Source organism: Lissotriton helveticus, chromosome 2_2 (assembly GCF_964261635.1).
Source record: "Lissotriton helveticus chromosome 2_2, aLisHel1.1, whole genome shotgun sequence".
NCBI classification, from domain to species: domain Eukaryota; kingdom Metazoa; phylum Chordata; class Amphibia; order Caudata; family Salamandridae; genus Lissotriton; species Lissotriton helveticus.
The window spans coordinates 41,370,530-41,396,079 of NC_136060.1; the positions used below are offsets into that span (position 1 = coordinate 41,370,530).

The 25,550-nt window shown below is 44.9% G+C and overlaps 1 protein-coding gene across 2 annotated transcripts in view; it reads left to right on the forward strand.

The window, feature by feature from the left end:
* CYP4V2 (cytochrome P450 family 4 subfamily V member 2) overlaps nt 1–25,550 on the forward strand; it is a 278,398-nt gene that overhangs the window by 87,226 nt on the left and 165,622 nt on the right. Inside the window, exons 1-2 of one of the 2 annotated variants that reach the window (XM_078678087.1) lie at nt 2,247–2,519; nt 25,046–25,158. In XM_078678087.1, the coding sequence (XP_078534213.1) occupies nt 2,324–2,519; nt 25,046–25,158 (309 nt within the window). In that variant the 5' untranslated portion in view covers nt 2,247–2,323. Of the gene's footprint in view, nt 1–2,246; nt 2,520–25,045; nt 25,159–25,550 lie in introns of those variants that run through there. The other variant, XM_078678088.1, reaches the window with a different exon arrangement.

A 25,550-nucleotide genomic window follows, 5' to 3' on the forward strand; every position in this document is an offset into this window, starting at 1 on the left:
TATATATATATATTTTTTTTCTTCCACAAGGCACGTATTTATTTATCTGCCTTTCTCCCTGAGCTGATCGTAAGCCACAGCCGTTCCTTTTTCCTATATTGCTGGCCTAGTAATTGCGTTTGTCCAATTCGCGATTCCGGAGAATGCCCACTAGGTGGCGCTGATGCTCCTTCTACTGCGATCTAGGCCTCTGGGTTTTCTTTAACTCTGCGTCTTTTGATGCGATCTGTTACTTCTCTTTCCTACACCATGGTGCGGTTCGGTCACCTGGATATCGGCTTGCTGCTGCTGAACAATTTGCTAAAACGGCCGCCAGTGACTTAAACGCCATGGGAGGCACACTCTGAAACAGCTGACCCTCCACGTATCTCCCGGTAAGTTTTGTGTCGATTCTTCACGCCCCTCTCAGCATGCCTCTTCTCTCCCAGGCTGCGCATGGGGGGGGGGGTCCGCGCTACACGGAGGGAAGGCTGTTGACCCTCTTGTGTGCATTGTGCATAGTTGCTTGTTCCTTGCGAGGACGTGGGCGGTCCTAGCACGGGTCAGTGATATGTTCGGCCCTGGGCAGCAGACACTCTCGCGGGTGAGGTTGCATGTGGGGCTTGTGTTTTCCTTGATGCGGGTGGGCTCCGCGTTAATTACTCAGCGCCCTGCAGCTATCCTCAAGCTGCGGGCGCTCCCCTTTCCAGTTCATTCACCCCGCCGCCGCAGCTTCGCATCGAACACGCTGCGCGGCGGGGGACGGGGGATGCTTCAGGCAGGCCGCGGGTGGGCTCCGTGAGTCCTGCTTGATGATCGGGCAATGCTTAAATCTGTAGCGGGTGGGCTCCGCTTTGTGTCTCGGCACCCAGCAGCTCCCCTCAAGCTGCGGGCGCTTCCACTGTAAAGTTTTTCACCCCGCCGCCGCACTTCACACACGCGGCGGGGGACGCTGCAGGCAGGCCACGGGTGGGCTCCGCGAGCCTTGCTTAATTAATTGTAGACAGCTGGCGAGTCAGTGTTTATAGTCTATAGCGGGTGGGCTCCGCTTTTGGTGCTTTACAGTCCGGGGCTCACCTTCGGCCGACGGGCCTGTTCTTCCGCGGGTGGGCACCGCGATGGCTTCTCTGTCTTCTCGGGGCACCGCCACGGCAGGGCGGCATTCAGCAGGCTGGAGAGGTGCGCGTGGGCTCCGGTCACCTCTTTCCTTTTCTCTAGGCCCGGGGCTCGACACACGCCTTCTGGGCCTCTCGGCGGCTGGCTTCCTTCTCAGGGGGTGTGCCTTTGCAGCAGGCAGCTCTCTCTTCCCCTTTTCCTTGACGTTTGATTTTAGCTGTGGCACGCTGGGCACAGCTCCGCTCTCGTCGCCAATGTAAAGGGCTGTGATGGGCCCTAGGCCCTCATGCTGGCAATCACACATGCACTGACGCAGGACACACTGGAGGTCTGGTGCAACTGGCCCAGAGCACGTGGGCTCGGCCTCTTTTATTCATGCTGTGTCACCTGACCAGTGACATCAGTGGTGGGTGGGTGTTCAGTGTAGATACAGGCTCAGCACTAGAATGCTGACTTGTGCTGGGCATTACAAGTGTCAGTGACTCTCTTCCTTGTGTGACTTTACAACTTGTACATTTGCAATTTTTTCTGTTTGTATATTTTATGTAAAGCACGCAGTCCTAAATCCTTATGTATTGAAACTGGTTCTTATGTAAAGCGTTCTGACACCTTCGGGTAAAGTTCGCGCTATATAAAATCGCATTAAATAAATAATTAAAATAAATTGTAATTGCTGTTTCCTATCCCGCTATAGTTGTAAAGCTCTCTGATGTCTTCAGGCCATGTCCGCGCTGTATAATAACATTGTTAAATATAAATAAACGTGCTATGTTAATACATCAGTCGCCCTACTGTACCAAGTAAAATAAGTAATCAAATCTCTGCTGCAGACAACCGTTAGTGCAGCATCTTTACTTCGCCTTAGCTCTGGGTATCAAATAAAAACCTACGCTACTGGAGCCAATCACTTTATTGGTTTTGGATCGACCAATCAGGAACTGTCTGACATTGCGTTTTCTAAAGTTCATTTGGCCATGGGCTACCAGTACGTTTTCCTCTTCTGCTACTTACTCGTGCAAGCTCCTCCTAGTGTCCGCTCTCGTGTTATGTATGCGGAAGAAGAGGCAGGGCTCCCGACCAGCCCGAGTGCGACGCTTTCAGCTCTCTGTAAAAAGGGGCGGGAAGGCATTTTTTCCGCAGCTCTAGCGATCCCTCATATGTGCCACTCCTGCCTCGCACACCGTAGGCTCGGTGCCGTGACTATTTAGAGCTGACAGCGCCACTCATAATGTTGCTTGACGGGGGCTCTCAGGCGCTTTGGTTGACTGCTGGGGCCACGTTGTTGTGTGCTTTGTTTACTTTTTTCACACTGCCTTTGCTGCGTGACTACATCAGGAAATGGAACATTATGAGGCGGATTCCAGGTGTTAGCCCTACCTATCCTCTTCTGGGAAATTCGTTACTTATCAAGCCCAACAGCGGAGGTAACATGTGCGTTATTGTCCGGCTGGCATCATCACTGTGCCTCTTTTACAGTGAACGGATGCGAATGTAAAAATTTAGGCTTGTGCGCTACATGCATGCCTATTGTTATGGTATGTTGTTTGGAAGGACATTGATCCCTTGCTTTCTCTTTTGCCGTTTGCACTGGCGGTGATCGTTTAATCAACGTAAAAGTTTGAAGTGCATCTCACCGGCAAGTTAAAGACACTTATGCCATCTGTTATCAGGAGTGATGGGTGCAGTACGCACATCACACAAGGATGCCTGTAAAAAAAAGCTGATATATGTACAGACTAGTCTTGAAAACCTAAAAATGAATATAAATACAGTCCTTAAATTATTCTTACTTGTTAAGTCAAAGCGCATGGAAACTTCTGCCTGTTTAATATTCCGGCATGTTTAATGAATAAAACATCCAGGACTGTGAACGCCTAATGAAAACTATATTATTATTTAGAAGTAAATCCTCCTTCACTTTAGTTTTACTTTTTTCAAACTAGTAAAACATACTAACTTTTTCCAAAACATTCTATTTTTGAAGTGCTATTTTGGCCTGATGAGACGAGAAAACATTGTTAAGAATGGCTAAATAGTATTCGTATGGCCAAGATGCGATTGTAATTTTGTTGTGTAAAATGGAGAGTAATTAACGAGTTGAAGCAAAGCCCTTGCTTGTGGGAGTTTTTCTTGTACTATGGTAGTTATGCCCTCTGTTGGTGCTGTGTGATAATCAGCTCTCGTTCAGCTGTTGCGTAGTAGAGTTATATTGCTCCTGCTGTTAAGGTGTACATAGGCAAATTCAACATTAAACTTTTTTTCTGGACTAGTCCAAAGGCTAATACAAAATTACAGTAGTATTTCTGGTTGCCCCGAGTTTGGATTTCCCCCCTCCCTTTACCGGAACAATCTGCCTGCTGAGCGGGATTAAGGATCGTAGGATGCCACGATAGGAGTGCCACAGAGCAGTTCTAACCAGACCCGTTTGACCGTGCTTAATTTGTAAAATGATAGGTGCATGCGCTCAAAGTTTTACTCAAAACCCAGCTCTACAAATAACAGGGGTGTCCAAAACCCAGACTGGATAGTCTTAAATACATTTTAAGCCCCTTTAACCTACCACCAGACACTTCCTGCCATTCTCTTGCAAGTTATTTTTCATCTCTTTGTCACTGTTTTTCCGTCTTTCTCTTCCTCCTTCTATCCCCCTTTTTGTATTTCACTGAGAGCAAGAAAGAGAATAATGTGATCAGGAAAAATAAGTGCCGGTCACCAAAAATGAGTGCCAATGGGCCCTAGCCGCAGCCACCAGCTCAAATTAAGCACTGCAGATATGCTGGTGGTGAGCCTTGTTTCTCTTGCCCGCACAAACTGCAGCCTCCTCTGCTCTCGACGGAATTCACAAGGCAATCCTAGTCTTATGTCTGTCTTTTTGGACTGACATACATGGCCTTTGGATGTTAAAATGCCATTGCTTATCTTCAAAATGCTGGTTTAATTTGGAAGTAGCCTGGTCCTAAAAGCTGCAGCAGTGAGCTTGTTTGAGACCTTTTGACAAGTTACGTTTCAAATGTTCTAAACTCCCTTGAGTCCTAATCAGGGCCACTGCAAATATGTGTCGGGAGAGTGCCAAATCATGCAGCAGGGTTGACTAAATGATGCGGCAAGAAAAGGCAAATTATGTGGCCTAATGCACCACGTTTTCTGATGGCATTACTTCATTGTTTTGTCATTGTTAGGGTCAAGCCTTCTAGCTTGTTAGGCACTATTGTGTTGAAAAAGGGCTAGGATCTCTCCAGAGGACTGCCATTGTGGTCTTTCCCTACACGTACTAGGGCGCTTCATCTCTTCCAGTTCCAACAGCGATGACTGAGGCCCCTTTAGACCGAGATTGTGTCTGCCACCACACGTCTATGTCAAATTGTGAGGCATCCATGTACTCCAATTTTTCCCTTTCTTTATTTCAGGGGCTAGCGGTTATTTTAAGGCTGGGGTTTTCTTGGAAATGTTTACTTATTGACCTGAGTAGCCAGACAGCCTGATCAACGCATATTTGTAACATTTAGGATGTGATCCCTCTGCAATATAGAAACTGGTTCATACAGTGGCTTGTATGTTATTTTATGATGGGATATACATCGAATGTCCTGCTGTTATTTGATATATGAAAAATCCAATAAAGAAAGTTTTGACAAAAAAAGGGCTTGGAGCCTGCCTGTTGCTTACTATTTGTTGGCTCGCGTGGCATTCTTCTTAACAGCCTAGTAATTGGTCGCTGCAGGCCAAGCATAATTTCTGTTCCTTTCTGTGGAGCAGGAACCAAGTGCTGATTGATTCAACTTGGTCAGTGCCTGTCAGCTGTTCCAGACGTGATTGAGGTACTCTTTTGTTCTTTTTAACTTCTAATGCCCTGAAAACAGAAGGCAACAGACCGGAGAGTTTGAACACATGAATAAAGCAGATAATGGAAACAGACTGTACTTAACCCAAGGTTCAGGAAAAGTGAACTCGCTTTTAGCTACATGCCAGCATTATTGGCAAGTAATGGAGCTGAATCGGCATTTTGTAGGTTGGTCCGCAAATTATTTTTGAAGTTCAGTGCGACTGGCAAAAATGTGGCAAGCAGGACAAATAACATTGCAAAGTTTTATTTTCTATAGTTAACGTTCGTTCATTTTGCCAAGTCTTCTTTTTTCACTTTGCAGATTTATGGGGCGCTGTTCTCGAAAGCGGACTATTATCTAATCTAATTATTGCAAAGCAACAGTTTCCTTCATATGTGTAATATACACAATTATGCCTTAACATACAATCGTTCAGTATGCCCCCATCGTCTCATAGCAATCCACCCCAATACAATCCACTTCAATACAATACAATCCACCCAACCTCACCTCACACCAATCCACCCCAATACAATCCATGCTACTCCAATCCACACACTGTGGAGAAGTGTGGCTCACTGGTTCGAAGTGGCAGACCCTAAAGCAGAGGTCGGCCCGGGACCAGGGTTCAATTCCCATCGCGGCAGGGTCTTGGGTCAATGTCCGCGGACTCGATAATTCTCGCCTAGGTGCCTAAGCTAACCATAGGTCCCACTCTGCAACTCTGGGCAATAGCTTGCTTAATCTCTACAATGGCCCTATCAGCGCCGGGGATGCCTGGCTTCACCTTGGGGGTGCCCAGGAGGCACCATCTCACAGGGAAAGCCAGGACGAGTTCCCCAGCGGTATACAGCGCCAGGACACTCCGAGATGGAGTAACAGTGCGCTTTACAAGTATACATTTACTTTTTTTTACACTCCAAACCCAAACACTCCACCTCCTCACTTCACCTCAATCCAATCCACTCCAATCAAACCCACCCTAATCCAGCCCAACCCACTTCATCCAATCCAGTCCAATCCACCACACACCAATCCACCCAACTGCAACCCACCCCACACCAATCCAATCCACCACACACCAATCCACCCAACTACAACCCACCCCACACCAATCCAATCCACCACACTTTAATCCAGTCCAACCACTCCAACCCACTCCCCAATCCAACTCACCACACTCAAATCAAACGCACTCCACTCCAATAAAATCCAGTCCACTCCAATCCACCCCACCCCACTCCAGTCCACTCCAATCTAATCCGCTCCTCTCCAGTCCAGTCTGCCCCACTCCAATCCATCATACTCCAATCCACTCCACCTCACCTCCAGCCGCGGCTCGTGCAGGCAAGGGCGGTGGGGCTGTGTATGTGGGGGGTATTTCAACATACGACTGCGAGGGAAAATTAAATAAATGAGTAATTTTCCCTGGTGTTTGTGAAAATCCCCCACTGGGCCACAGCGCTCTTACCTGCACGGGCCTCGGAAGCTCACCTCACCCGACCCCACACCACTCCACCTCAACCCAACCCAGTCCATCCCACTCCAATACAATCCACTCCACATAAATCCAGTTCACCAAACTCCAATCTAATCCAACTCACCCACTCTAATCCTCCCTCTCCCAATCCACCCACTCCCCATTCCATCCAACAACCCACTCCAATGTACCCCACCCTACCCCAATCCACCCTACTCCAATTCAAACCACCCCACACACCAATCTAATTCACCCATCCCATCCCAATCCACCCCACCCTAGTGCAAACCACCATACTCCAATTCGACCCAATCTAATCCACCCCACTCCACCCTAATCCACCCACCCCAGTCCAGTCCACCCCTATCCAATTCATCCTACTCCAATCTATCCCACTCTAATCCAATCCAGTTCACCCAACTTCAATCCAACCCAAGCACTCCACTCTAATCCACCTCACACCAATAAATCCAAGTTCAGTCCACTCACCCTAATCCACCTACTCCACTTCACTCTTCCTCGATCCAATCCCATCCGTTTATTTTATTTGCAGGCTTTTATATAGACTCGGAGGTATCAGATCGCTCTACATGAGGATCAGCGAGTTACAAGTTACAAAATTACATCAGTTACAGTAGACAAGTATAACATAGGAAAAAAACAGTGAATACACAATAACATGGGTTATTAGTGCATAGCATAGCAAGACACACATCAAATGGGGCATGGAAGGTAGGGGGGATGGTAAAAAGGGGTAAGGAATGCATAATCGGGTCAGTCAGACCGGCAAGAGGGAAAGTACTTATAAAACAGTCACAGTAAAATACATACAAACAGTCTGGGGACCAACATTCATAAACATCCTGTGAATCGGTGATAGTATAAGATGGGAGGGCAGTAAGAAACCAAAGGGGGGGGGGGACTTGAGGAAAAGAACATACCGGCGAACAAGGAGCAGTCCAGCAACAATGAGGATAGGTCGAAACCGCTAAGACTGAGGACCCAGGCCTTTGGAACCTACAGCATCAACATAAAATGGAGGAACACACAAAAATCCAACACTAAAACCACAAGGCAGCAAACTCAAAGGCTTCACGCAGGGTCGGATGGGGAGGCAGCCACATGACCATGGAGGGAGGAGGGCAGGACACCGCAGATCACAAAGCAGGTTGTTGACGTACACACACCGGGGCTCCAGGGGCAACAGCATTGCCATTCAAAATGCCGCAAAGACAGGTGAAAGCCAGAATCGGGTGCGAGGCAACAGCCCCGGAGAGTTGGGGGTAGCAGTGGGGACCGGGAGGGCACCCTCCCCAAAACTGACGAAGGAAACAAGCTCGGGGGCACTGGTCAGCAGCACCGCAGTGCTCACCGCCGCTGAACCCCCGCCGGGAGAAGCAAGACTCATGCATCTCCGTCGTCGCTAGTGAGGCGGTGCAAGAGGACAGGCAACCGCAGCAAAACCCGGAGGGTAGGGGACGGCCAGGAGGGGTGATCCCCATCACAGCCTGCTCCCCAATCCTCCCACTCCGATCCAACCCACCCCAATCAACTCCAATCCACCCCACTTCAATCCAATCCACCCCACACAATATCCAGTTTACCACAATCCAATCCACCTCACCCCACATCAGCCCACTCCACCCCAATCCACGCTACTCCAATCCAATTCACTATACTCCAGTTGACCCCAATCCAATTCACACCCTCAAATACTCCCCACCCCACTCCAATCAACCCCACTCCACTCCTATCCACCCACTCCAATTCACCCCACTCCAGTCCATCCACATCCAATCCTCCATTTCCATCCATACCACCACATTCAAATTAATTTCGCCCCATTCCAATCCACCCTACCTCAATCCAACCCACCCCACTCCCTACCTATCCACCCAATCCAATTTCCCCACTCCAGTCCATCCCACTACAGTCCAGTCCACCATAATCATCCCACTCCAGTCCAAGTCACCATACTCCAATCCACCCCACTCCAATCCAATCCACCCCACCCTACTACAATCCAATCCACTCCACCCCAATCCAATCCATCAGAATCCACCCACTCCAGTCCCAGTCACCATACTCCAATCCAATCCACCCACCCTGCTGCAATCCAATCCAACTCATCCCAGTGCATTCCAATCCAACCCACCCCACTCAAAGCCAATTAACCACAATCCACGCCACTCAAATCCACCACACCCCACTCCTGTCCACCCCACTCCAATCCAATTCACCCAGCCCACCGCAATCCATTCCACTCCAATCCACCCGCTTCATAAATCCACCTGCCCCATCCATCCACACCCCACCACTCCAATTCACCTCACCTCACTCCAATCCACCTCACCCCAATCTACCCCACTGCACTCCAATGCAACTCACCGCACATAAATCAAACCCACCCCCAATCCACCCAACTCTACCTCTGTCCAATGAAACCCGATTCACCCCACTCCCTGTAAGTGGAAAATAAGCCAGCAAAAAACGAATCTGCAGGCAGAAATTCGCTGATCCTGAATATCAGAGTATGTGGAAAATTTGGCTTGCGGATCACACCTACAAATTTGGACAATCCTACCAGGAAAACTATTTGTCCACAGTCATACACCGAACGTACTAAGTTCAATCCACCCAACTCTACCTCAGTCCAATGAAACCCGATTCACCCCACTCCCTAATCTGCCCTCTCCATTCTAGTCCACCCAACCACACTTCGATCCAATCAACTCCGCTCCAATCCATTCCACCACAATCCAATCCACCCCTCTACAATCCACCCCTCTCCAGTCCAATTTACCATACTCCAATTCACCCCAATACACCACAGTCAAATCCAACCCAACCCATTCCAATTCAGTCTACCCCAGTACACTCTAATCCATCCCACCCAACTCCAATCCATTCCACCTCATATTTATCCAAATCACCACACTCAAATCCACTCCAATCCACCCCACTCCAATCCATTGCTCTCCAATCCACTCACTATAATAAATTCTGCCCCAATCCACCACATTCCAGTCCAGTCCACCCCCACTCCATTCCTATCCACCCACCCCACTCCAATCGCCCCACTCCAACCCAATCTACCCCTCTGCAATCCACCCCACTTCAATCAATCCAATCAAACCCAGTCCAGTCCACCCGCTTCAATTCAACCCACCCCAGCCAAACCCACACCACACCACACCACCCCACTCCACCGCAGTCTCTTATCCACCCCACTTCAAACCATCCTACCCCAATTCATTCCACTCTATTCCAGTCTACCCCAATTCAATCCAATCCATCCCATCCCATTCCACACCAATCCTATCCACCCCACTCCACTCCAATCCAGTCCACCCCACATCAAAAAATCGATTCCAATCCACCACACCCCACTCCAATATACCCCACCTAATACTCCCCACTCAATGCAATCCATACCACTCTAATTCAATCCACTCACCCCAATTCACCCACATCCAATCCACCCCACTCTACCTCAATCCAGTCTAATCCAGTTCACCCGATTCCACTCCACTTCCCCACTCTGTGCCACTCCACTCTGACTCTCTATGCCAGTGCAATCTATGACACTCTCCACCACTGAACTCTACTTCATTTACTTCACTGTGACATTCTACATCCCCATCCCTCTACTCGACAACGGTCTACTCCAACAACTCCACTCTAGGACACTGTACTCCCTCAACTCCACTCCACTGCACTCTACACCACTCCATGCCACTAACTTTTAGCTATGCTGAACAGCAGCCACACTGGTGTACGACATGGCTAACATGCATTGCCAATAGCTCTTGCATAGGCAAGACCTATTGGCTTTACCATTGCTTGTTACACTTGTTAACACTGTCTGGGCATAGACAGCCCCTCAGTTTAACACCCAAACATAGCAATAAGTCACAGAAAGGTGACCAGCCAATCTTTGCAAATAACGTCCACTGCGCATCAACATTTATAGTTGCGATTTTAGTGAGTTTTGAACAAATTTTGGCAAATGCGCAGATCCATAACTATGTGAAAATCATCACAACTGCCCAATGACAATTTCACTGGACCTCGGCATAATTAACACGTGTATGGTAAACCACAAATGTTACGTATACATGTAATAGGTATTAGCATCATAGGGACGTGCACGTTGCAACCTTGTTGCTATGCGATACCTGTGGCAGGTGCATGACCATACATTGTATAGTCTAGCAACATATGCTTTAAGTAGGTAAAACACTCACAATCTATAGGGGGTCACAATCACTGCTGTTTGGATGACTTCTAGGAACAGAATATGAAGAATGGAAGCAAGGAAAAAAGAAATAACCGGGGGGCCAGAAAAGGAAGCCAAGAAGGAATGTGAGGTCACTAGCAATTAAAGGGAGGAATTAAAAAAGAGACAGAAAGGGAGGGAAAGAGTAAGGAAGAAAAATGGTTTGGTAGGTAAGAATGGTGGGCAAGGACATGGGAAGAGAAAGGAAGAAGAGAAAGTAAATTCAAACTATTTAAGGCAAAAGGAAGGACAGAAGGAGTTAAAGGAGAGGAGAAAAGAGCCTGGGGGAAGTGATGAGCGAATTGACAGATCAGGAAACGATTCTCTGTTGTGGGTAAATTGTGTGACCATTGCAGGGTTCTTGGGGAATACATTTTGAGTCTATTTCCCAAAGTGTTTTTTATGCATGTAAGTGGAAGATAAGCCAGCAAAAAACGAATCTGCAGGCAGAAATTCGCTGATCCTGAATATCGGAGTATGTGGAAAATTTGGCTTGCGGGTCACACCTACAAATTTGGACAATCCTACCAGGAAATCTATTTGTCCACAGTCATACACCGAACGTACTCCTGTGATGAGCTCTTCTAACTTCCTGTCGGATGGGAAAGGAACGATACAACTTCACATTTTATGATGGTGTAGAGAAGAGAAAGTGGTGTTTTCATGTGGAGAAAGAAACACAATGTGATTTTACACATTTCCACCATGCATACCCCAGTGGATTTTCTGCCGTGCATATAATTGCAGTGGTGACATGAACAACTATAAAATAACACAGTAGTCTCAGGAACTTGAGAATTGACCACAGACCAGTGGTTCTTTGTATAAATTATGCATTAGTTGGTATTTATCTTGATGCTAGATATCATATATCCCACTGCTGATTTCTGGGACAAGAGCTGCTCATTATTCCTTCTATAAATTTACTGAAACATAAGAGCAATTTTAGAAAAGAAATGTTCCTCAATGTCTGCTAAAAAGGGAAATAATTTGTTAACGTTTCATCTGTGCTGGCAGATCTTACGCCTCGTTCTTCATCTACATCTCTATGGTAGCTGTTTACAGTGCAAGGATACATGATGCAAGAATAAAGATCAGTATCTGTGCATATCAGTGTATATACAGTGGAAAAAAGACGATCCAACAATTAAAATATGGTATTGTATTATATAATCCACCACAAGATCACACCACGCTGACATCATGTAAGCAAATTACATTGAAATGAAAAAGGGATTTATAAAGCGCACTACTGCCCGAAGACGTCTAGACGCTGGCCTCAGATAGCTAATTGCTTAGAGGAGGAAAATAAAATTAGAAATTAAATAACCATGTTTTAAGTGCCTTACTGAAAGCCAACAAATTGATGATCCCTTTCAGAATACGAGGGAGATAGTTCCACAGTCTGGTGGTGCCTACAACAAAGCATCTGCCCCAGTTGGCTTTCCAAAATGTAAGCACAAATAGATTGTGTTCAGCAGTGGACCGAAGTGATCTAGGCGGAACATAACGTTGAAAACCGTTCCTGAAATATTCAGGGCCATTTCCCTAAAAAGGTTTGAAAACAATACACAGTGCTTTAACGCCTATATGCTACTTAACTGGAAGCCAGTGTAGATGACTGAGTGTAGAAGAAGCAGGTTTGTATCTAGGGATGCCTAAAAGAAGGTGAGCAGCCACATTCTGTACAATTTGAATTTGGGTGAATGATTTTTCCGGGTGTTTATAAACAGGACATTGCAGTAGTCCGGAATAAAAGGAAATATTTTTCAAAGGCGTTTTAAGGTGAAAAAAGAGGCTGACGTAACACCATTGACATGCCCCTCCAAGTATAGTTTATTGTCAAAGACCACTCCAAGATTCCCTACTTTATCAACTGGAGTAGGTAATGTTCACAATTCTTGTGGCCACCAGGTAAGGGACCCGAAAGTGGTGTTTCTTCCAAAAAGTTTGACCTCGGTTTTGCTAGAATTAAGCTTGAAGCAATTTGAGGCCAACCATTTTCCAACTTGGAGCATACAGTCCTGAAAGGGCAAAGCAGTGGGTTTCTGGCTACCGATATCACAATTTGTGTATCATCGTCGTAGGATACCACCGTGAATCCATAGGATTTCAGTTTGGCCAGCAGGTCCACATAAATATTTTAAAAGGTGGGACTCCGTGATGAGCCCTGTGGTACGTTATATGATAGGGTAAAGGTAGGGGAGAGATAATCTTCCAGAGCCACCAACTGCTCACAATTTTCAAGAAAAATACGTGAGTAGAGATAGGGCAAGACCCTTTAGAGATAGCTGCAAGACTGTCCAGAAGTATGTTGTGATTGACAGTGTCGAACGCTGCAGATAAATCCTATAGGACTATTGCTGCAATGCCTCTAGCGTCGACTGTTTGTCTCACTTATTCTGAATCCGTAATCACGGTAATCAAGGCAAGTTCAGGACTCTGCTGGCCCCTGAATCCAAACTGTGTTGAGTCAAGAAGTTCATGGGTTTCCATAAAATCTGAAATCTCTGCTTTCATTGCCTTCTCGACAATTCTAGCTGGAAAATTGGGATCGAATACGGAGAACATTTGTGATAAATCAATTTATCACACCCTAATAGTCCCTTATATAACCGATCTGTGAAGTGTGCATATCGTGTTAGTCAGCTTCATACCAGACCATTGAATGTATTGAAAGTGTGGCAAACTTGAAGGATATTCTTGTCTTGGTATCTAGCCTAACGTGTCAGAGGCTCTGGCCTAACAAAGGTCAAGGTGGAGGATCTAGGCCTTCAGAGATTTACGAAACGCTGATGTGACCAGTTGGTGAACCAAGAATGCTAGCATTCGCCATTAGAAAAATCTCAGTTTTGTCTCTGTATTACATTTTCAAGAATTAGCATTCATCTATGATAAGATAACATGTAAGCATTTCTACAAGGTAGTAATAGTAGTCAGATGACCAATGAGGATCTGAGCATTGTCCCTGAGTGAGGCCTGTGAAATAACATAAATATTAGATAATATGGAACTGAGTGAAGACCACTGAGAACCATTGTAAGTTAAAATGTTGAAGTTCAAGCACTAAGGAGAAAGATGTCGCACCTGTGAGGATCCATTTAGCTAGAAGCAGTCCGGTCAGGTAATTACCTTGAATGTCTACATCACTAAGGTGCCAGACCAGGACTAAATATGAGACCGTATTAAATACTGCAGAAATTGCAATAGGATCAAGGGAGAGCACGATCCCTGGCCCAACTGGTGCTTAACAGTGAATAAAATAGGCAGAAGAGCAGCCTCAATTCTGCCAGGACTCCTAAAACCAGATTGGCTAATGTCAAGGATTTGGCTTTTCTCAAAAAAAGAAGAGATTTGAAGATTGAGTTCCTTCTCCAAAATTTGTATAGACAAAGACATTAATGAAATTGAGTGTTAGTGGCCCACATTATTAGGGCCAGCAGAGGTTTTCTTAAACAATGGTGTCACAACTGCTTGCTTCCAGCAGGCCAGGACCAAGCGATCCGGCAATTAAAGGTCGCAAAGGTCCTTCATCACCTCAGCTACTGTTTACAGAATTTGAGGTTGTGAGTCAAGGTAGCGTTATGGGGGGAATTCAGATTTAATACCTAAAGGATGTCTCTAAATAACATTAAGAGAAAGGGGACGACATCATTGGAAAAGGGATGTATAGCCACGGTTGGAGGGATGAAGAGGCTGCTGAAGTTAAAGCCGGGGTTGGCCCTGCAAAAGATGGGGTACTAAAGGACTTACAGGTTGCAGAGATGTTATTGTGAAAAAAGATAGGGAATCATGGCGATATTGACAAGGAGCAGCACTCTGTCATAGTAATTGCTTATCATGAATATTTCTTTTGAGGAGTGTTTGGCTTTCAGCATACAATTGGAGAAAATGGTGTCTGTAAAACAGTGGGCCAGTTTCTAATAAGCTCTTTAGATAGATTGAATATGGTATGATCATAATCTGTGTAAGCACAACTCCATTTGTGTTCAATCGTTTTGCACTGTGATATATAGGATTTCGGTTTAGGGAAGTACCTGGCTGCAGAGGGAGAAGAGATGCGGAAACTGACAGTCTTTGCAGGGTCTATAAAGCTGACAGATAAGGAAATCCAGTTATCACATGGAGAGTTTTTTGCAGGTCAAGGAGTAAAAGCCAGAGGAATAAAAGGCTGAGACTTAAGTGGAGTCTTAAAGTTAGTGTGGTTGGTCTTACTACATGAACAAGAGGTATTCGATGTCTGAGATTAGGTGAACTGGCTGGGGCTGGTGGGATGAAGCGAGTGCTAGAGGAAGCTAAAGGGAGAATGGTTAGACCCGATAAGGAGAAGGACTGACACGGAGGATACATAATCAGGTGTGCCTAATATAGAATGAAGCAGATAGCAAGGAGAGTGAGTTGGAGCGGAGACAAATTGCTTCAAGCTCAGAGTACTGCAGGAGTCAATATGTTGAGCGTAATCTGGTATATCTATTCAGTTTTTTTTTATGTCAGTGTCGTGTTCTGTGTAATGTGTTTTGATGTGGGTTTCAAATCTAGGTGACAAGTTCTGTGCTGCCGAGAGGGAGAAAGAGATACTTTGTTGCAAGAGCGCTCAACCTGCAATTTATTTGAAGGGCTCTCCCATCCTGTGGATGCAAGAGACTACGCTCTACCCACATTAATGAGGAAGGGCCTGATTCTTTGTATGCCACACATATGCACTTATTGATATATTGGATGTATGAGCCTCAGATGAAGAGCGCATGCGCCATCATCTATATATGTGTTTGCTCACTCATTGAGGGACGAACATATATGCAACTCTAGGTTGCCCCACTTACCCGTCCTGATGAAGACCCACATGAAAGATTTTAAGTGTGCGTGTTTTTTCATGTTTGAAACGTTGACAACCTACTATCTATGCCTGGACAGAACCATTGTCCTTAAGGAGGAATTTGATTGATTAAAACATTACCTCTGTCAGAAGGATATTGAGTAGGATACAGGGTATCACCTCAGGAAGGCTGTATGCAGTTGCTTTCATGCAGTGCAATTCATATTCCATTCTTATATTTGTATTTATTGACCACTTGTCACTTTGTATAAGCATCTTTTTTTTGTTGCATCTTTTCACCTGATGACCATTATCATGCTTTGCATTTTTTGTATATACTACAAAAACTTGAACGTGGACGATATTTTGCATATTTCTTGGCTCTGTTGTATTTCTTTTGTTCTGTCCTATTTATTTCCTAGAGGGATAAGCATATTATTGATAACCTTAATCGTATGCCCACATCACTAAGCTGCTGAAGCAATTTAGTGATGTGAGAATTTGTTTCTCCTTTCAAAATAACTATAGTAGTCCCCATTTGGACCATTTTGTCCAATGATCTTTTGGGTTACCCCATTATGTTGTAATGAGGGGCTCCCTATCAGCCTTATTTGTGAAGTACCTGAGCTGTATTGGATGTTTTTGTGTTGTTCATAGTTGTCAAGTGTTTTTTGGGAGGCCCATGATACCAAAGTGAGAGAAAAATCATGTGAAATAAATGAATCTGAGTTGTTTTATCTACGATTGTGTTTGATTTGTGCGTGTGATGTTTCTAGGTGACAAGTTCTGCTGTGAGCGATATGATAACTGACTATTTGGCGTATCTGGGTTGTAATGTATATGCAACTTTTCTGTTGAGTCTTTGTGATGTGTATTTTAATAGTAAAAGAGACCACCATGATAACCTAATATGCTTGCAGGTTAGTTTAGTTCTCAGCAATTTTTATAACCTCACTTTTGCACAAATATATGGCAGGGAATTCAATAAAGATGCCCCTATGGCATCAATCTATCTCCAGCTAAATCTCTTATAGTTCTTTTTGGGTCTTCGGTCAGCTACATTTGATGGCCTCAAGCAGCATATACAACATATCTGGAACTCTTCTCCCCATGGGTGGCCCTCTCCCAGGCAATGTTGTCTGTACTGTACATCTTGAAGTGGATCCCTTCCTGTTTGAGTAACCAATGCATACTTTAATCTCCGGGTGGTGGGCCCAATGTTTATTTTGTGGCTTGGAGTTAGATGAAGTTATCTGGGGATATAACGTTCATGCATTTGAAATCTAGAGGTAGCAATTGGTAAACTGTAACCAAAAAGGCCTTACATTGGACACCTAATAGTGAGTGCTGTTTTTACACAGACAGGGGTAGACATTAGGCCTGGGTTGTAAATTCCATACTGCTTGCGGAATTTTGGTAATTTTGCGTTCCGCGGAGAATGCGGAATTGCCAAAAATTCCGCGATCCGCAGCTTCGTGGAATTTTTTGCTTGTTCGCGCTTTCAAAATGCTCTGAGATATATCTCCCCGAGCACGCAAACAGCGTTTGCAAACAGGAAAAAAGCATTGCGAACGGGTGGAACAAGCATTTCTGCATGTTCGTGGAACTTTTGCATGCTCACAGACATTTTTTACCATTTCACGGAGCTTTGCGTAGTGCGACTATGCAAATTCCACCTACTCACCCCTAGTAGACATGACAGATATTCACAACATGACGCACCTCAGCCTCCCATCCATCATTAATTCCAGGTTGTTCACCGATTCGATAAGTTCAGGTTGCTCACTGATAAAACACAACCAAAACTAACGGATGCGAAATCTCGTGGTTATAAAGGGCGAACATATCACAACCATCACTATGTTGAACACATTCATCACCATCAGCTTCGGATTAATGCATTGGAAATCGTGAAGCATTTTGTAAAATCGGAGGAAGAGTAGATTGGCCTCTCCTCTTTTGTACCCGCTTTCCCCTCTCCAGATGCGCTGCTGTGTGGCTGCCAATGGTTTACATTTGCAATTCCTTGACGTGATGTAAAATAATTTCATCTCCCAGGTGCATGAAACTAATGAAAACAAAGGAGAATAAGGAGGAATCCATGTCTCAGAATTGCTTGTGCATTGGAGTATTGCTCATATTGAGATGAAGGATGCATCAAAGTAGAAACACACACGTTGGTCCGTCTCCCACCTGCCCTCCCTGGCCCCTCTTTCAGCCATATGAATCCAAGCTCTATACCTCCGCCACGCTCTGTCCATCTGTTTACTAACTGTTGTTTCTGAAACAAATGCCTCTGTTATCACAAGCCATCAGCCCTTCATGCAGGTAAGATGCCACGCGTTTTCTCTCCAGGTGCAATATTTTGTTCCTGCAATGACATGCTGTATACATGTGATGCTCTAAGCATGCCCTTGTGTGTATGCTATGTCCTGCTTTTGCAGGGAGGGATCTTTGACAAATATCTACTGCTTGTACTTAGGAGCAATTATGTTTTGCAGTGTACGTTATACAAATAAACACATAAAGCTTGGGACCCTGCAGAACACTGCATGCAGTTTGCATTGGCTGTTCTGGTACCAGAGTCTCTGGAAAAGATTAGAGACCCTCAACCACTCTGTCACTGCCCGCAGTATATGTTTTTCTCTGCTAGCGTGATCAGGTGGATAGCATCATCATCGGGTCTTTTACTACTTGAGTGTCCTGCTCTCCAAATATGCTGTATCCTTCACCAGGAGGGAGACTGTCTGGATGGCGACAATGGTGCATCTTTAAAATGACCTCTTGCCCATTAGAGATAATTTTAATAAAACATTATACAAGGAAAAGGTTAAAAGCTGAACTGTGGTGATGTGGGCACATATTAGACCACAACACCTGGTGATCAGGTCATGTTTCTGACAGTGTCAGCCCATACGGGTCTATTGGCTTTTATCAGGGCCATAACAGTAGAAGACCTACATTTTAGTGTGCTTCGTAGATCTACAAGAAATAGTGAAGGTGGATTAGGGTTACTAACTCATATTCTCCTGTAAGCACACTTTGCTAAAATTATGAAACCGTTGTCAGTTCTTTTCTGAACCTAGAACTGTTCGAGGAATATGATGGCCCCCTGGACATGGGGAGCGTTTATTATGCTATTATGCAGGAACGGGCTTATAGTAGCCATCCTGTGAATATCGTGTATCCTGCATAACCCGAGATTATGCGGGAGACGCAATAGCCACCCTGTAACTATTGCGTCTCCTGCATAATCTGAAAACTCCTTCAGTGCCATATTGTGTGCTTGTAACATGCTCAAACTATGACATCAAATATGGTATGAAAGACTAGGGAAATTTTACAGGGGATTTCTGCCACATCAGCCATATCCCAGTCACAAGACTGTGCAAGTTCAGCAACCTCTGTGCGGCCATGGAAGTGGCTCCTTTCAACCCCTTGGGTCAGGTGACAAGAGGTGAAATGAGTCCACTCCTCCCCCTGCAGCCTATAAACCTTCCTAGTCTGGCCCTTAAAGATCATGGGTTGTCGGTTGGTGGCAGGATCAGCCATCACCTCCAGCACTGGCAAAACATCACATTGGACAAGTGGGTTCTTCAGATAGTCCGAATGGACTACTCCCTTCCCTTCGATAATAACCCTCTCTCTATCCCTCCGACTTACGACCGGTTGATGGAGGACCCTCTGAACTTGCTTCAGGAGGATGTCAGGACTCTCTTGGCCAAGAGAGCAATAAAGAGGGTTCCCGTGACAGAAGTAGGCTATGGTTGCTATTCCTGCTACGTTCTGGTCCCAAAAAAGGACAAGGCATTCATCCTATTCTAGATCTGCGTGCTCTCAAATACTGCATCAAATAGGAAAAGTTTGAAATGCTTACTCTGGCTCATGCTTTGTCTGCCCTAGACCCCGGAGACTGGATGGTATCGCTGGACTTGCAAGATGCCTAGTTTCACATTTTCGTCCTGCCTGTCCATCCGTGCTGCATGTGGTTCACGGTAGGCCAAGAGCACTTTCAGTTCAAAGTGCTCCCTTTTGGTTTTACCAGGCACCCCTCACATGTTCACCAGGGTGATGGTGGTGGTTGCAGCTCACCTGCGCAGATCAGGGGTGCTAGTCTTCCCCTATCTTGATGACTGGCTGTTGAAGGTGTGCTCGCCCCAGACTGTCCTCTCCCACCTCCAGACTATGGTGAATCACTTGCTTTCACTGGGGTTCACTATCAATTTGCAAAAGTCACACCTGACTCTCTCTCAGACGCATCCTTTCATCAGAGTTGATCTGGACACAGTGCAGTTTTGGGCCTCTCCTCCCGACTTAGAACAGACAGCGGCCACTGGTGCTATTTTCCTCTTCTGGAAAATCAAAAATATACCCTTCCTAAAAGAGAGTACTATACCTACCCTGCATGTAACAGTCCCGCGCGATGCCTGGACCTCCCATTTTGGTGCCATTTTTAATCCTGAAAATATCTCTGTGGACGAACCACAGGATATTTGTAGGCCTACCGACTATGTGCCATTAGATGTAATTACTATGAATGAAGTCAACTCAGTGCTAGAAAATGCTGCTTTAGCAAAAGCTCCTGGGCCCAATGGGGTCCCCGTGGATGCTTTTAAGTCACGTCTTGCCCTATGGGTCCCAATCCTTTCTCATATTTTTAAAGCCACTGTAGATGGCCACTGCCCAAAAACCTGGACAGCGAGTGTGATTGTACCGATTTTGTAAAAAGAGGATAAAGGAAATGCTAGGTGTTATCGCCCCATATCACTTTTAGATTCCTCAATAAAATTAATGGGTAGAGTGATCGTTGCTAGGTTGGAAGCCTGGGCCCAAGAAAATGACATTTGACTGATGCACAATTTGGGTTCTGGAAGGAGAATTATGGCACTGTAGAACAGGCGATTAACTTGCATCTTATTATAAGTAAATATACACTAGGAAGGGGCACATTTATTTGTGTTTGTCACATCTGTCGAGCGCCTTCGAGCTTGTGAGCCTGCCAAATTATGGCAGATCTTAATGGATATAGGCGCCCCAAGGGATATTGGATGTTATCTCTCCTAGTTATATGCCTCCTTAACATCATCTGTGCGCTGTGGTAGTAACGGGGAACGCACAAATACATTTTTGGTGACCCAGGGGATTAGGCAGGGATGCATGCTTGCACCCCTATTGTTTTCCCTATATATTAATGGAGTAGACTGTTTCCTGCAAGATGTGAAAGCTAATGTTCCGAGGGTAGGAGCACGTCCTACCTCTATATTGTTATACGCAGATGATGTGGTGCTCAACTCCAGGACAGCAAATGGCCTTCAGCGGCTGGTTGACAAGTTTGTTATGTTTATGAAGAATAGAAACTTAAAACTAAACCTGGGAAGATTGTTTTTGTAGAAGGACAAAAATTTGAAGAACTGGATACTTTTAGCTATCTGGGTATCACATTCTCCCAAAAGGCGATTGGTCATCTCCTATGGAAATTTCTAAATTGAAATTTATTAGGGCTATTGGGGCAGTTTTTAGCTTTTCTAAGAAAATAGGAAATAAACCCTTAAGAGAATTGACTAAGCTCTATAGAAGTAAATGTTTGTTGGTTGCCTTATATGGCTCCCCGGTGTGGGATAGAGAAAAGTGCCACCTGCTGCAGGTCCAAACACTCTTCTACGGAGACTCCTGGGCGTGCCTAGTTCAGCCTCTACTTTCATTGTGACCAAAGAAATAGGCATGGGATTTATTGAAGATACTATTCATCTAAATACCTTGAAGAAGTGGCATAGTATTTGGTCAAAGGAGGGTACCACATTTACAAGGGAGGTCATTAGGGACTGCTTGGATTAGGATCATTCTGATAATATTTTGTGGGTGCAGAATGTGAGATCCTTATTTCAAGAATTAGGGGAAAACTTAAACATCTTGAAATTTAGTAAATCTGAAATGAAAACACTTTTTCTTGGAAAAAAGACCGTCCATAGAGAAGTTCAGGAAAATGCAAAACCTACAATTTACAGATACTGCTTGGGCAATGTTGAACAAGGGATACAAGAATATTTGTTTAGTGTAAAAAATGTTTGATAGGTTTTTGCTGACAAGATTACATTTTGAGTTGATTCGTCATCTAGTTGTCTTCCCAAAAGTTGATTTGAGGTCCCGAAATTTACCACTGAAGCCATGCCAAAACCTTTAGATTTTCACTGCACTCCAGTCCAAGCTTTTTTGAAAGTCCTAGTCCTCCTCCAAGGCTGCAAGCCGCAGCCGGGCAGAGCTCCACCAGGTCGAATACTTTTACTATTAGGTCCACTGCAATCTGTTTTAGTGTGTGGCAATAAGTTGCAAAGGAGACAATATAGGATTTCTTGCCATTTTTAATGTTACCGTCATGGGCAAGTGTCAGCCCTTCTTCTGGTCATTCAGAGATGGGCAATAGTCCCACTTTTTTCCAACTGCTGGGAAAGTTCCTTCTGGTTGGTTATGCCTTCCCTTGCTCCTTATGACAGGCTTCTGATCAGCAGGTCTCTCTCCAGCAAGGTCTCCTGCAGGGTCCAGTCCTCTAGCTAGGCATCTCAAAGTCCGAAATCCTGTTTTTTTGTGTCACTGAAGCAGGCAAACAGGAGGCCCACTACTTGACCCTTTGACAGTACTTCCAGTCCCGTGTTGCCAGCAAGAGAAAGATGTCCTTTAGTACAAGAGCCAGGAGTCTTCTTTCTTCCATCAGAACCATCTTCGGGAAGAGTGTTAACTGGCTCAGAAGTGTTCTGATGTGGTGGTTCAAGTGCCAGATTTAGCTGGTGCACTAGCCAGTGGCTGAAGAAATTCTGCCACCTAATCCTAACTATTTCCTTGGTGTCTCCCAAACACAGTTTACAGCACTTTGTCTTTACATTACTGAAAAATTACCCTAGAGCCCCCGTGTTGCTCTAGTGGAACCTTTCTGCCACCATGCTGAGCTTTCTTCAGCTCCTTAGCTACTTCTATATTTGGATGAGCTCTCGTCCCTTCTCATAGGGTCAAAACTGGTTCTCGCCACTGCTGTGCCTGGATTCTCACTGTCTGGGAAGGTTCCTTTGAATGAATAGGAGAAGCCCTCCTCATCTCCTTGTCAACAGAGATAGTGCCAATTCTGCCATTTGCCCTACCAATTGTTCTTGTCTCCCCCCCAGATAGCCAATCCCTGCTAAATAGCCCAAAACTAGCACCTCCCTTCTCTTCGTATGATCAGAGACAAGCTATTGTCTTCTAAGGCAGAGTTGTTTATGCTCCCAGTGAAGAAAGCGTTTCCCAGCTCTGGTGGTGTGATGAGTGGCAGAACTGGTGTTATGCTTGTAATGGCTTAGGGAGGATAAAGTACATTTTTATAAAGTTACTTTTCCATGCAAGTTATAAAACTGGTTCCACCACTAAATCAGATTTCTAAATATAAGTAGGAAATAACTTTGAAGAATGTTGCTAGCATTTTCTCAGACTGAGATATAAAATTGAATAATATAATTGCACCTAGTCCTGCCCTTTGAAAAATGTAACTGTACCTGCACGCCTTCTGCCGCTGTGAAGGCACATTTTAACTACAAAGTATGTCACTTTTTTATCTGCTACTCATCCTACCTTCTGAGTTTAGAAGATGGAGTTTTGGGGTGAGATTACTATAGAAGAATGGGTTTTCCTACATGGTGGAGGCACATTTCCTTGCTATGGTGTTACTGCTATGCCTTTAAACTGCAGTCCAGTCATCCTCCTGGCATACACATATGTTGTTGTATATGTGGGTGGTGTTAATACACAGTGCAGCATTTATTAGATTTAAACTTCCAAGCTCTGTGTGCATTTTAGGCACCATCTGCTATGGAACATTAGGGAAGTTAAATAGGCGAAATATGGAGGACGAATTTGACAACACATGCTTTACGTGAGATGTTCTTTACTACTGTTTAGCATTGTTAAAGAGCACAGAGCTGTAAATCTAGCAGAATCAGCCAGGGAACAAAATGAGGTCACACAAAAAAAAGATTTAATTTACTACAGTATTATCAAATGAGTTGAAAATGGGACTCAGTTGTCTGAACATTAATTTATGTGGGCTGGCTAAACTCTCTGAGTAAGATCAAGTGTGAACAAAGAATCCAGGAGAGAAGTGACATTTTGTGGACAGGGAAAACCTGGTCGAAATAGTACTGTTGTTTGATATCACAGGACGAAACAGCATTGAGCGGTGTTGTTAAACCAGATTGAGAAAGATAAACATAAAAAGTTGCCTTTTTGTAATTTGCACTACAAGAGTTGATTGGAGTTGGGTTGTAGAGTGAAATTGCCCGCTATGTATGATGCATTTCCTATATTTATTCAAACCATTTGGGTTATACTAACTGACTCTGGCTGTTATTACGATTTTGTCAGAATTTGGTGCAGAAATAATAGGGAGCCCGTGTCAGCTATTTTGCCCCTTGAATGGTTCATAGCAGTATGGACCCAGGAATACATCTGACATTTTCTGTCTGCTCAGAGCAGGTGAAAGATATCAGCAGATGGGTGGGTGAGGGTTGTGGTGAAAGGCAGAAAACTGGGGATGGGGGGAAAGGGTTCACTGTCTACACCCCTCGTGTTGTGCTCTGAGCGATGGGAGGTGGAGACAGGTCACAGGAATGCATGGGAGGGATAATAACCAGCTTTGGGGCAGCATTGAATGACGCAATAATGATGCTACAGGGTCAGATAGGTGCCAGACAGAGGCCTGGGTGTATAATCCGGATGTTCTTCACTGGGTGCGCTTCTCAGGGGCGGCCCACTGCTTTTAAGCAGTGCACTGCAAAGGAAACATAAAATGATAATAACTTTGAGTTCTTATCCTTTTAAGTTTCCTGTTGCTTTGTGAGCAGGTGGGTGGGCTGGGCTGCTCTGCTCTTGGAGCAGGGCAGGAGTGGTTTGCCCACTCCTAAGTGCACAATTACTGTTTGGTTGGCCCTCTCAGGCTGCCCAAATCAGTCATGCGCACTTTCCCCATTCTCCATACAGGCTGTATTACAGCCTGCTTGGAGAACAAGCCCAGGGCCCCATACCCTGGTTGAACGTTGAACCAAGACATTCACAACCAATCCTAACGCTGCATTGCAGCGTTGTGATTTGTCTAGGAAGACTATTTGTGCTTCCTGTGCCGTGGAGAGCAGGAGCAGAGACGCGGGACCGGTGCGGCAAGGCGTTTGTTTTTTTTTTTCTGCCCCACTCCCTATTCCCCCCACAACCCCTCCATGTGCCCGCACCAGCCCCGCCACCCACAAATCATGCCGGTGACCACTGGCTCTTCTGTGAACCCGGCTCCGGTGCCTCTATACCTGGAAATATTTTACTCCCAGAGTTTGCAAACCCGGATTTACCACCCGGAAACATCGGGTCACTCCTAATGGTGAATGGCTGGATTCTACGTAGAATTATTCCTCTGGGTAGAATACCGCCACTCATAATATAGGACTATGCATGCAATATTTGGGTATATGCAAGACCTAAGGAAAAAAATGTGGATGTCAAGATTTTTACCTTTTAATAAGAGAAAATATTTGTATTTTTAGATTTCTTTCTCCAAATCGTGGAGTTTACAGAGGAATTTCGAAAGGAACCACTGATGAAGATTTGGATAGGACCACTGCCTTTTATAATCCTTTTTCATGCACATAATGTTGAGGTAATGGCTAACATCTGTAACTGTGTAATGCTTTGTAAAAGTTGTTCCATTATTGTTAAGTGTATTGTTTGTATAAAACGTTACTTGCCTCCTACCAATGAATTCATTAGATGCAGAACCATTTAAAATATTTCTCGACTCTTTAAAATGACTATATACAAGTTCTCATGACTAGAAACGAAAGATATGTGCTGTATGTATGGTGCCTTTACAAACATTTTTGAAGTTGTGTATGAATATAGGGGCATATGTTGTGCATTGAGGTTTTAGGCGATTGTTCTTATTCGTGAACACAATTTTTAGTTTGAGCTGAATATTTTCATTTACAAGTAGTTTTTCCTAAAGTAGATCAGGCAGGCGAGGTTAAGGATCATAACTCACAGGTAATTGCC